Here is a 13,051-nt window from a genome sequence, read left to right as displayed (position 1 = left end):
CAAGTATTTAGGGGAACTATAATTTACTTGGAAATGCATTCAAAAATTACCAGATGGATTGATGATATTTGGTTAGGATGCTTGATGAAATGAGTGTAGTAAAATATCAAGGGGAGAGTCTAGGTTAGCAGCTACCGGGATATTCACTTTCTGTGTGCTTGAAAGTTTTTATAGCCAAATGCTGGGGAAAGAGAAGCAAGGAGAAGGTGTCTGGAACTAAGTGACTGGATTTCCCTTTGAAGGGAGGAATGCCACTGCAAGAATTTGGAGGGGAAAAGGCAGTCAGAGAAGCGCTGCTCCTGGAATAAAACATCCTTGACAGAAAGAGAAGAAATGAACGTAATTAAGTCATTTTGGTGTGATAAAAGTCCTCAGAAATGTCAGCTTATAGAATTACAAGAAGTGTCTGGACATCTTTGGGGGCCCAACTGCTCAACGGTGAGGAGGTTTGTTAAGGGCACAGTCAACATATTTGTACTTTTCTCCATACACTTGGCACACGGTGGCCAATCATTGACATTTCAATTAATCAAATGTCCCTCATCCTCCACCATCATCTTGAACCGTGGGAAAGGACAAGAAGCCTCGTCCTCTGACTGCATGAAGCATCTTCTCTCCCGTGTCTTAAGTCCATTTAAAATCTATTCTTCACTATGTAACTTAGGAATCTGCTTTCTCGCTCTCAAATCCTTGGAGTCCAAGGCACCTTTGGTGCATTTCTGCAACTCCCTCTGACAGCTGATGTAAGCTGGCAGAGGACGAAAGATTTTGCAAGCGTGGTGGGAGGGCTGAGCTCACACACAACAGTCACGCTGCCCTCGGATACGCTCGGGTCACTCGGTGCTGTGCCAGGCCAAACCAGCTCAGCCTCTCCCTGCACCTCGCCCAGGACTCGAAGGCTCCCTGGAGGGCATGCCCTCGATCACTGGCTCGGGTGTTTGTATTTTCTGCAGCAAGCAAGGATAAAAGAAAAACGAAAGGGAGGGTCACCTCTAATGGAGAGACGCTGGAGGGGACTGACCCCAGATGTGCCATTATGCACAACAGGGAAACCCTGAGCGTCTTTTGCAGCAAAGGGAAGCAGCGCGCACATTTCCCCCAATCCAGCCTGCAGTGTGGAGATGGGACCTGAAAGCAAGAGCAAACAATTCTTTTAGTTTTCTTTCTCTAGTGACCAAAAGATTCAGCAAAATCCCACCAACCAGGTTGAGGAGCGGAGAAAGTAAAAGCCAAATGAGTCTTAAAAGTAGCATGTACATTCAAAATTTAAATTTCTTGCCAGTTCAGCAGTGTAAGATGTCATGGGTAACACAGGGAATACTTATTTAAATTTTTCATATGCTCCCAGAATGAATCAAGATTAGAATGAGGAGGTGCACATAATGGCGCAAAAGGAGCGAAATCTCAAGCTTTCCTCCCGGTGAAAGATTAGTCTTTGAGGGCCCTCCTGTCTAAAAAAGCAAAAACAGCAACCGCTATTTGCTGGCTTTACGAACAAGCTTGTCAGAGATAGTTCTCTAGACATTTCTACTCTGTTAGGTAACTAGTGAACACTGGTTGAAAAACCACCCCTGTCTTTAATCCTCATAAAAACAAAACAAAACAAAACAAAAAACGACCCACCGCTTTGCAACAGCACATACATTTGATCTGAGCAGCTGATCAGACCCGGATAGATTCACATGCTCTGGTTGAAGCAGCCTGACACAAACAGACATTTTAAGATGTGTTTGGGTTTTTTAGTGTACCTCGTAATAGAGAGTTTTTTTTTTTTTTTATTTTGGGGATGGTTAGTGCCGGGTACAGGGTAGGTTAGGGTGCGCTTTTATGAACAGAATGTACACACACACACAAACCCCCAAATACCTGGAGACAATGTCTTTATTTCAAATTGCAACTTCGCCTTGCACACTGCAGTCGGTCCTGGTAGTAGGCACCGTGACATACAGCCGGGGAAGGGACATAACCTAGATAAAGCAAACAAAAATTGAACAAAACACGGGAAGATGACATTTATAACGCCGCTGACAAAGGCAGTCACTTCACTTTAAATAACGTGGCAGGTTGCAAAACTATAGTAATTACTAGAATTTCATTTTCATTAACTAATAAACCAAGGAAAACAATTTAAGTATCTGAATGTCATTTTTCAAATGAAAATAAACTGTAAACATTTGACTAACATCACAGCAGGGATAATATACCTAAGGAAATCCATTGAAATATGCGAGCGGGTTCATCCTCTTCTATCACATTAAAACCGCAATTGACTGTAAACCTCCTACCACTCTCCACTGAGACTTTAATTGTAAAGATTCCTGTTACATATCATATTAGAATTTAGTTAAAATTGTAGAACACATTATTTCCAATGAGACAGCCAACCATCACTCACAAAGATTTTTAAAAAGGTGATTAATAATTCATCTCAGATAAGGAAAAGATCTATATTTATACCATCTTCTCAGCCACCATAAACTACCTGACAATTGTTCAGTAATGATGCCCAGTAAATTCTTTAAAATGGTAATTTGTCATTCTGTCACTTCATTTGTGACCTAAAATTCCTCACTTGAGGCATCATCAAATAAATTAATCACTTTCCAGGATCCATTTCTCTGTTCCGCGCGTTATTATGCGCGGCTCTCCCGTGTTTCTCTTCATTTACATAGATTTAATGGCCGAGCCGTGGCTCGCGATGGCACAGAACGCACACATCTCATTACAGGTGAAATATTCTAACTGCCACTATCACTGGGAAAGAAAATAACTCTCCCAATTTAATTTTCCTGATGTAACAAAACCATGATTCTTCACTATGAAATGTTGATGCCATCCATCAGTCACAATCAATAAAATCATCCTGGAAGTAGCCTCCGCCCGCGCCGCTCCTCCGCGCCGCAGTATTTGAGGAAGGTAATTAAGCTCATCATAGCTAATGAATGTAAATGAAGTCGAGATCCGCGCCGCCCCCGCGGCTGGACCCCAACTGCCCCCCGCACCCGTCCGCGCGCCCCAGGCGGGTCGGCGGGCACCGGGCGTCGGGCGTCGGGCACTGGGTGCCGGGCGTCGGGCACCAGGTGTCGGGCACCGGGCGTCGGGCACCGGGGGTCGGGCGTCGGGCGTTGGGCGTCGGGTGTCGGGCACCGGGCGTCGGGCATCAGGCGTCGGGCACCGGGCGTCGGGCGTCGGGCACCGGGCGTCGGGCCCGGGAGTCGGGCATTGGGCTCCGGGCCCGGGCGTCGGGCATTGGGCTCCGGGCGTCGGGCATTGGGTGTCGGGCGTCGGGCACCGGGTGTCAGGCGTTGGGCATCGGGCGTCGGGCACCGGGCGTCGGGCATTGGGCACCGGGCGTCGGGCACCGGCCGGGCTCCCCGAGCAGTTGCCACCCAAGCGCACGGCCAAGCACAGCCTTGCCGCCCCCGTGCCGTGTGTGGCGGGGGCTGCTGCCGGGGGATGGGGGAAGGGGGCAGGGGCCAGGGGGCCGGGGGTGGGGGCTACCTGGAGGGGCGAGGGGCCGGGATTGTCTCGGGGAGCTGGGGGTGGCGGGGGATGGGGAGCAGGGACCAGGGGGCGGGGGGGCGGGGCTGCCTCGGGGGCCGCGGGGCCGCGGGGTCCGGGTCAGCCGCGCGGGGAGCGGCGGAGAAGGCGCGGCGGCCGGGGCGGAGGGGCTGGGCACGGGCGCGGTCTCCTCCCGCGGCGCAGGGGCGGTCCCGCAGGAAGCAGCGCACAGCAGCCGCGGCCTGGGCCTCGGGGCTCCCGGGAGCCGCTCGCGGGTCACGGTGGCGCCTGCGGAGCGGCCCAAGCAGGACGGGGCCACTCGGCCGCCCGGAGACGTCCCCACCCCCACCCAACTGCCCCACCTCCCTTCCTCGCCCAGCGGCCAACCACCGTTTCTCAGGGGCCCTGATTTAAGGGAAAACCCCCAAGAAAGACTGCGTGCGCCTGTGCATGTTCTAAACAGAGCAGCGCTCCCGCTCGCCTGGAGCCTCGGGCCTCCCGCACAGCCCCTCGGCCCGCGGGCAAGGGCGGCTCCCCCACCCCTCCATCCCCCTCCCTCTCCCCCTCTCCCCCTCTCACTCCCCTCCCCTTCTGTCTCTCCCCCCTCCATCCCCCTCCCTTTCTCCCGTCCCTCCCTTCTTCTCCTTCACTCCCCCTCCCCCTCTCCCCCTCTCACTCCTCCTCCCCTCCCTCTCACCCCATCCCTCTCCCCCTCCACCCCCTCCCTCTCTCCCCTCACCCTCCCTTCTTCTCCTTCTCTCCTCTCCCCCCTCTCTCCCCATCCCTCTCCCTCCCCTTCCCTCCCTCCCTCTCCCCCTCCATCCTCCTCCCTCTCTCCTCTCCCCCTCCCTCTCCTCCCCCCTCCCCCCCCAGCCTGGGGGAGCCTGGGTGCACCTGACTGCCGAGAGAAGGGGGGGGCAGCTGGCGCCCAAGGCCAGCACCGTCGCTGTCCCAACGGGCCGCAGGCCAGGCGGCCGACTCTGCAGGCCGACCCAGCAGGGACCGAGTGACGGGGATGCGGAGGAGGCCACCTGCCACCAACAAAGCAGGTGCAGGGGCCAGGAGACCGGGGTGGGAGCGGTGGACGCCGCCCAAGCGGGGTGGCGGTCCGGCCGCCTCCTCCCGCGCCTCCTCCCTGGGCGCCCGCTCCGTCGAGTAAGTACAGAGGACCTTCCGAGTAAGTGAAAGGTTAAGCCATAGGGTTTTTAAAACATTCCCATGAAAACTGTAGCCAGGTGACACTTTACATGTGTAGTAACACAAAGAAATAAAGCAAATAGAAAAAAAAAACCACATTATTTATGACCCATTAATAAGTTTTAGCAATTTGATGCTCTGACATTCAAAACAAAAGTATATTTTAAGGAGAGATGTGAGTAGCCAGTAGAGAAGCCTGGCCTACAGGCAAGGTTCATGTCCTGAACAAAGGAAAAAAGACAGATCCCTGCAAATACAGATGCCTATATTAATTATGTTAAATGTAGCACGGAAACGAGTAATTGCCCACAGTGTGGAAGAGTGCACTTAACAAGCCCAAACATCTAATGGAGGTGGGAGGAATTTCCTTATTACTTAAACAACCATCTCTCGGCTCCCGGGTCCTACAGGCCATTCCACTACCAACAGCTCCCGGACCTGAGAGGCCTGGGGGTCCCCGCGTATTCCTGGAGACCTGGCGGTTCACACGCGGGCCAAGCGGGCCTCAGCAGAGCACCAGAAGATACTGTTGCTACAGTCGTCGCCTCAAATGCTATTTTCTAAAACTAGAAAATGTGAGCGCAGTGGTAAACTGGAAGCTATGGCTGCTGACATTAAAACTGTGTGGGAGGGATCCCTGGGTGGCGCAGCGGTGTGGCACCTGCCTTCGGCCCAGGGCGCGATCCTGGAGACCCGGGATCGAGTCCCACGTCGGGCTCCCGGTGCATGGAGCCTGCTTCTCCCTCTGCCTGTGTCTCTGCCTCTCTCTCTCTCTCTGTGACTATCATAAATTATAAAAAAAAAAAAAAATGTGTGGGAATTTTCGATTAGATTGAGTTTCAATGAGGCAAATCTTAATAAACCGAAGGTAGTAAGCTTAGTTTGCATGTCCTTTTATGCCCCAAATCCAGTGTTTTTATAGGCTACTTAAACAACCAGTTTTGCCGGAGACGACTTACTACTGAAAATGTGAATTACCCCAGAACACAAAGTAAACATTATACTGAGTTTGAAACACTAATTAGCTAGATGACTTTGCATAAGTTACATTTCCTCTTCAGAATTTCTTGTCTGCTGATCTATAGAATGGAAATTTAAAAACAAACAAACCTATGATTCACAAGATGACCACCCAAATCAATAAGCAAAGAAGTGAGTGATGAAGCTTGAAGTATTGAGCTAATTACATTTCTTTTTCTTTTGTGTGGTATTAGTTTGCTAAAGCTGCCTTAACAAAATATCACAGACTGTGTGGCTCAAAAATAGAAATTTGTTCCTAGAAGTCCAAGATCAAGGTGTCAGCGCATTTTGTTTTTCTTGTGAGAGGAGGCCTCTCTCCTTTAGCTTGCAGAGGACCGTTGTTTTTGCTGTGTCCTCACATGGTCTTTCCTGTGGTGCATCCCTGGTGTCTCTTCTTTTTATAAGGACACCGCATGCGCACCTGGGCGGTTCAGTGGTTGAGCATCTGCCTTTGGCTCAGATCCTGATCCCGGGGTCCTGGGATCCAGTCCCACATAGGGCTCCCCGCAGGAAGCGACTTCTCCCTTTGCCTCTCTCTCTGTGTGTCTCTCATAAATAAATAAATAAATAAATAAATAAATAAATAAATAAATAAAATCTTTAAAATAAAAAATCGTAAGGACACCAGTCATTGAATTAGGGCTCTACCCTTAAGACCTTAGTTAGTCTCAGTTACAGATTTAAAAGCCTATCTTGTACAGTCATGTTGGGGGTTAGAGCTTGAAAACGAATTTTGAAGGCACACAAGTCAGTCCATATAAAGCATATTGATAGTAAAATAAATTCGTATACGTACCATCAAAAAATTTCAGGAAAATTTCTTAGGATAGCTGGTAGAAACCAGGATTGCTTACTCCTATCCAGCTCTTTCTCTGCTCAGGCGTTTGGGGAGATTGCACGTCTTATCTTTTCGTAGTAAGGTGGGGACCTGAGACTAGTTTTGGCCACTGGGTCGCAATGATAGATGTATCCTCAACAGCCGGTGACTCTCCACCTCTCTGCTCCCTGCGTGGTAATTGTGACGGGGACTTGCGGTGAAATTGTCACAGGGCTGGGGCAGCCTGATGGCCGTATCTCCACGTGGAGGAAAATCCCTGTGCATTTACTCAGAACGGCAGCCAATTTTGCATGCTTCAGAAATAAACGCTTCATTTTGTTAAAGCCTGGTGGCAGGCACAGCCTGAGGGACTCCGAGCGAGCCGCGGCCCCGCAGACTCTCCAGTGCAGGCCGCATCTGTGTTTGCCTCTTACCAATAGGATATGGCCAAGGTGAGGGCACAGGCCACCCCTTGAAAAGGCCACAACCTTGAAAAGGTTGTGCTACCTGGCGCAGGAGAGGGGACCCCATACCCGTAACTATGTTCCATTGTAAGACTCTTACGTTCACAGACTGCAGGGGAGGGATTCGGACCCTTTCTGGCTTTGAAGACGAAAGCTGCTTTGGCTTGAACAGCCCCAAGAAATGGCAACGCGGCAGAGAAACCAGGTGAGGCCTGGGGTGCTGGAGCAGCCCCTGGGCAGCCCCTGACAAAACAGCCTGGGCTCTTACAATCCCAGGAACTGAATTCTGCTAACAACCACAGGAACTTGGAAGAGGACCCCAACTTCTCGAAAGGAATGTAGCCTGGCCAACCTCTTGTTTGCAGCTTTGTGAGATCCTAAGCAAAAGATTCTAGTAAACCTTACCTTACAGTTGATTTAGTAAAAGTGTGAGATCATCTGGGACGCCTGGAGGACGCCTGGGTGGCTCAGCGGTTGAGCCTCCAGCTCAGGGCGTGACCCCGGGGTCCCGGATCGTGACCCCGGGGTCCCGGATCGAGTCCCACGTCGGGCTCCCCAGGGGGAATCTGCTTCTCCCTCTGCCTGTGTCTCTGCCTCTCTCTCTGTGTCTCTCATGAATAGATAAATGAAATCTCTTTTAAAAAACTGTGACATAATAAATGTATGTTGTTTTGAGCCACTGAATGGTAGTAAATTGTAGGCAGCAGTAGAAAACTGACACAGCCACTGAGGCTTTAGGACTGCTAGTCATCGTAGCATAAATCGAGCCTATCCTGACCGGTACTGGGGCCACTGGGAAGGTGGAACCACGAAGGGTGGATTGCCTGAGCCATGACGTAGGTAATTAATTGAGGAGTCATAACCCAACATGACTCCAGAAGAATGCAGACAACATTCAGAACGGAGGTGTCTACTGTATTAATCTCACATTTTTTGTCCTTTGAGCGAGGTAAAGAAGGCATATTTCTTGAATTTCAAGATGTCACAGGATCAGAGGGCTATCAAAAGCACTGGATTTCGAAATCATCTGTAAAGGAAAGATCTGTCAAATATTAATTAAAATGAAATTAAAGGTAGGGTCTTTGGGGCACCTGAGTGGCTCAGTGGTCGAGCATCTGCCTTTGGGTCAAGGTGTGATCCCGGAGTTCTGGGATCGAGTCCCACATTGGGTTCCCTATAGGGAGCCTGCTTCTCCCTCTGCCTGTGTCTCCGCCTCTCTGTCTCTATGTGTCTCTCGTGAGCAAATGAATAAAATCTTTAAAATATAAAATAAAATAAAATAAATAAAATAAAATAAAACAAAACAAAATAAAATAAAATAAAATAAAATAAAATAAAATTTAAGAAACGAAACAAAATAAACGTAGTCTTTGTTGCCAAGTCCAGCACTGACCTTTGACAATTACAGGTACTTGACTTGCATGCCATGGTTTCAACTGTTGCTTCTCTTACCTGATATAAGGGAAGCACAAGCTGAAGCCAGTATCTTTCATTCGAAAATATTTGGCCACATTTAACCGAATATCATCTTCCTCCTCTTCCTCAGTGTCATCATCAGAAAATATGCATTAAGAACTGTACTGGCTTCTGTAGAAAATAAATAACAGACACAATCTCTACATATGGAAAGTCTCACATCTAAGATATTCATGTGCACCCATTAGAAAGAAGAGAGAGTTGAAATAGTTAAATACACAATCCAGCACACACAAGGAAACAAAACCTCTAATGCTTAGAAAAGGTTTGGCCAATGAACCACAGAATGGAATCGAAAGTCTGGCAAATTCAAAAGAGAATTCTCTAATAAAAATCTTTGTTTATGTGGGGAGTTGAAAACTAAATAAAACACCTGAGACAGCTCTAGTTCCTTCAAAATGGCAGCATCCCAATACAAACAATAAAGTAAAATAATCTCTCTAGTTTGTAGAACTGTAGAATATCAATAAATACACTAAGTAAATAAAATCTTTCCTGTACATCTTGCCACTGGAGTTCACGAGGGAGCTTCTGGAAACTCGGCATATAGATTTAATGATGGGGCATATATTCTACTGCTTAGTGCAATATAAGCACAGACCTGATTGACAGCATGGTACAGTCTCATCTAGTCTCTGATTCTACCAGACAGATGGACAGATGGATAGAGGGATTGATTGATTTTTTTTTCCCTGAAGGATATTCCGACACTTTTTCCCCAAATGCTAAAATGTCCTCTTTCTCTCTCTCCTTTGACATTTGACTGCAATAGGTGTGTTGAGCTTTATACCAAGGATTCTGTTATCATTAGAGAAACATGCCAAAGGGAGAAGTTGTCCCCTGTGAGTAATGCTGCTGCACTTGAGATGGGCAGGGGTATGCGGGCTTCAGCATTTTCAGGGCAGTGGTGTCCAGTAGATCTATGAGCCTTGTACCGCCTCTGTGCATTTCACAGACTAAGCTGAAATGAAACCGTCAAGTGCAGCTAGCTCATTCCAAAGTTTCTCCCCTTTCAGTGGTCTCAATTCTGGGGAAGCGAGACTAAGCCCTGAAACCTATTTTCCCTGTTTTTCCTATCACACAATGTGTGAGATTCTCCTTCTTCCTCTTCTTCTTTTTATTACGGACATTACCATTTGTTGTTTTGGCTTTGTGTGATACTTCGTTTCAATGACAACAATTAGTAGTAGATGTGCATTTATTCGTCAAGGCTGGGAATTGGATTTTTTTTTCTTTTTTTACAGGCACATCCTGTTTTTAGTAATTGGATGTACCACCAAGGAGTAAAACAAAAGATGAAACATCCTTCAACGGAAGACAAATGGAATTAATATTCCAATTAGGTAATTACAATCCACCAACCTAAAAAAGCTCACTCCTTTCCTTTTCCAACACAGATTACTGTGCAACGTAGCTCTGTTATACTTAAAGCCTACTTTCTTATACACGAGAAAGCTTTTTAAGTTTGGGTTAAAATAATTTCTTCTTCTGTTTAGAGTAGCTAGTTCTGACTTCTTTGCAATTTTCCGGCAAGAAACAGCAAATGAACCAATTTTTCTCAATGTTTTCACTGTCCCCACCTAATTTAAGGATCAAATCATATGAATCATTTACATGACACAATATAACATGTTAGATTTCTTTTACTGAAAAGATGTATGGAATTAGATGTTAAGAGAAGGAGTCAGACTGCCTTGGTTGGAATCCTTATAATGTCATTTGTCAGCTTCATAGCCTTGGGCAGTTTCCTTAAACTTACTTAGGGCCTCAGATTTTCTCTAATAGACAATTATAATAGTTCCCACCTTGTTATATACTGTAATAGAAGGAGTAACAGTAGTCAATACTTGTGAGCATTTAATATGCACCAGGCACACTTCTAAATGCTTTACATATATTGAGTCTACACATGTATAAACCACCTGGAAGAGTTTCTGGTGTAATCTGAGCACTCAATAAATGCTACTAATAATAAAGGCCATTATTAGTATTAGTAACAGTCATAGCACTAGAAAGACATGGGATTGAGTTCTTACACGTTTTCTGACTCTGTGTGTTGTTATAGATTTCAAATCTAGCTCTATACCAGAAGGACATTATAAAAGTCCTGTTCCATTCTAGTCAGAAGTTAAGAGACTACGGTAGGAGTATCTATGAAGTATGATGAAAACTTCACATTAAATCCTTTATATTTAAAAATTGTCTTAAAAGATAATAAAAATTGGTACAAAATAAGTGTCACCTAGATAAGTACAGAATAACAAGATGGAAAAAACGGGAGCAGTAATGACAGTCCCCTCAACTAACAGAGCCTCGTACTGGACGCGTGTCACCAACTTCCATTTTCTCTATTAAAAATACTGCTTTTGTGGTGATGAGGAGGAGGGTTGTTGTAGGAGTAAAAAAATAAAAAGTTATTAATAATAAAAGTTAAAAATAAAAAGTTACTGTGTTCCTCTCCTTGTGTATATCACAATTCCTCTGTGTCTGTCCCCCAAATGCCCCGCCCCTCCCAATAGAGACAGAGTGAGAAGCAGACCTCACTTCGCTTTGTGCACCCCCACATGTCCTCTGGCACTAGCGTGCATGTTCTCCTCATGCACTCCTCACTCTTCTGTAGAGAAAAAATGTAATGCAATAAAGTTATAACTCCAAACACCGACCTCAACTTGAAATTGCTGAAGGATATCAGTAAGTACAAGTAGCCATCTATTTTAAAGATAATGTCAGCATTTGGTTGTTCTTGGATATGTTAAAGTGTCAAGTAAACACATGTTCCGCGGCAAAAATTAAATCAAGCAGTGGAGTGTGAGCTAAAGCAAAAGGGCCACGTCCTCATTCTACTCCTCTAAAAAGATCATTGTTCATAGATTGGTTTATGTTCCTGCAGGTTTGGTGATTTGTTTTTTAATCTTGACAACGTGTTATGACTATCCGTTCGTGACAGTATTGATAGATGTCTTTTAATAAATATTGGAGCGCTCCTCACATATTGGGAAACACAACAAAATCTGAAGCCTACATTAGACAAGGTGATCAAGAAAGCAGCAGAGGCTGTTTGAACGGAGACTTGAATAAATATGCCTGCATGCTATACCAGGGAACGGAGTTATCATTAGGACACACAGGCTGGTTCCATGGCTCCGCTGTTTCAAGAAACTGAATGGACTTTTGTCTTGGAAAAGCTGTGAACTCCTTGGAGTCTTTCAGTTAGACTTCTGAAAGTGCAACAGATGCACATTTAAAACGTTAATAAATATTTCCAAATTGTCTTCCAATCTCGTTTACCTTGCCCTGAACACCAAGACTGCCCGAGTATTTCTATGCTCCCCAATGCTTGGCAGCCCTGCAGATTGTCACAATTTTTTTTTTTTATGTTCCTTAATCTTACTGGTAAGAAATGGTATTTCTACTTCCATTTTGCTGAGCACTAGCAGGTTTGCAAACCTTATATATTTTTTGCATTTTTTTATCATGACTTTTTCTCTTAACTGTCTGTTTACATGTGTATTAATGGTCTTTTCCTGAGGGTTATGTAGGAGCTCTTTGTGTATTAAATTACCTTGTTCTATGGTAGAGGTTGAAAATAAATTTACCCAGTTTAATGTTGGTCTTTCGTTTCTACTTCGCTTATTTTGCTTTTTAGGAATTCTTTCAACTTTTATATAATCAAAAATTCTTTCCTGTATCTATTTATCATTAAGTACCTACATCATCCCAGACTTTCTTCTAGAAGCCAGAGATATAAAAAGATTAGAAATGTGTACAATCTGGTGAAGGGAGATAGAGAAAAACTGTATGACTATGAGACGATTCCTATGTTGTCCAAAAGAGAGGCAGGAGATAGAATCAGTGTTGGGGGCTAGGGGGCTGCTCATTTACATACAGGAGTGGAGGAAGGCCTCCGAGAGAGTGGCAGTTACTCACACACCAGAAGGAAGTGAGGGAGGAGGCTGGGCTCAGAGAAACAGCCCACGAGGCAGAATCCTGCAGGTGTGTGTGAAGAATGGCGGGAAGGCAGCGGCCAAAGGCCTCGTGGATGAGCAAAGGGGGAGAGGAACAAACGAGGTCAGAAAGGAGGCAGATACCAAACCAGATGGAACCTCGCAGGCAATGATGTGAAAAGCCCCTGGGAGATTTTGAACACTGCACCTGACTTAATTTTAAAGGCTCCTTCTACCTGCACGACAGAGAATGGGTTGCAGAGGATGAGAACAAAGGCTAAAGCAGAAAGAGCATTTATGAGGCTATTGCAAGAGATCAAGTAAGAGGGAGAGCTTCAGGGCAGTTGAATATGCTTATGAGTAACCTTCCTGAAGAGACAAAATTCACATATATTCTCTTCTTAAAATCAGGTTGAAATTTTTGTAGATAACTAGATCGTTCATCATATGCAATTTATTTTGTTTTGTTTTTATTTACTTTGTATTGAGATTTAACTGACATATAACATTGTGTGAGTTTAAGTACATGTTGACTTGATGCGTTTCTGTATTGCGGTGTGGTTACCAACCTAGCATTAGCTGACATTTCAATGAAGTCATACAATTATCATTTCTTTCTGTGATAAAAACAT

General features: G+C 45.9%; 1 protein-coding gene and 1 long non-coding RNA gene across 19 annotated transcripts in view; one reads left to right on the top strand and one right to left on the bottom strand.

Moving 5' to 3' along the window:
• Positions 1-13,051, bottom strand: part of LOC144304917 (uncharacterized) — a 78,641-nt gene that overhangs the window by 44,145 nt on the left and 21,445 nt on the right. For 4 of the 14 annotated variants that reach the window (XM_077883565.1, XM_077883559.1, XM_077883557.1 and 1 more), the window contains 3 exons: positions 8,452-8,586; positions 1,867-1,967; positions 991-1,128 (listed from right to left, as the gene is read on the bottom strand). In XM_077883565.1, coding sequence (XP_077739691.1) covers positions 991-1,128; positions 1,867-1,967; positions 8,452-8,492 — 280 coding nt within the window. In that variant the 5' untranslated portion in view covers positions 8,493-8,586. Of the gene's footprint in view, positions 1-990; positions 1,129-1,623; positions 1,702-1,866; positions 1,968-2,204; positions 3,203-3,501; positions 3,552-8,451; positions 8,587-13,051 lie in introns of those variants that run through there. The other 10 variants (XM_077883561.1, XM_077883564.1, XM_077883562.1 and 7 more) reach the window with 8 other exon arrangements.
• LOC144304919 (uncharacterized) overlaps positions 2,624-13,051 on the top strand; it is a 37,001-nt gene continuing 26,573 nt past the window's right edge. For 2 of the 5 annotated variants that reach the window (XR_013371915.1, XR_013371912.1), the window contains exons 1-4: positions 4,382-5,273; positions 6,881-6,987; positions 7,108-7,204; positions 9,720-9,818. This is a non-coding gene — a long non-coding RNA (uncharacterized LOC144304919). Of the gene's footprint in view, positions 2,917-4,381; positions 5,274-6,880; positions 6,988-7,107; positions 7,205-9,719; positions 9,819-13,051 lie in introns of those variants that run through there. The other 3 variants (XR_013371917.1, XR_013371913.1, XR_013371916.1) reach the window with 2 other exon arrangements.

This window comes from Canis aureus, chromosome 34 (genome assembly GCF_053574225.1).
Source record: "Canis aureus isolate CA01 chromosome 34, VMU_Caureus_v.1.0, whole genome shotgun sequence".
Lineage (NCBI taxonomy): Eukaryota > Metazoa > Chordata > Mammalia > Carnivora > Canidae > Canis > Canis aureus.
The sequence above is the reverse complement of the archived record's forward strand: the minus strand, read 5'-3'. Positions and strand labels throughout refer to the sequence as shown.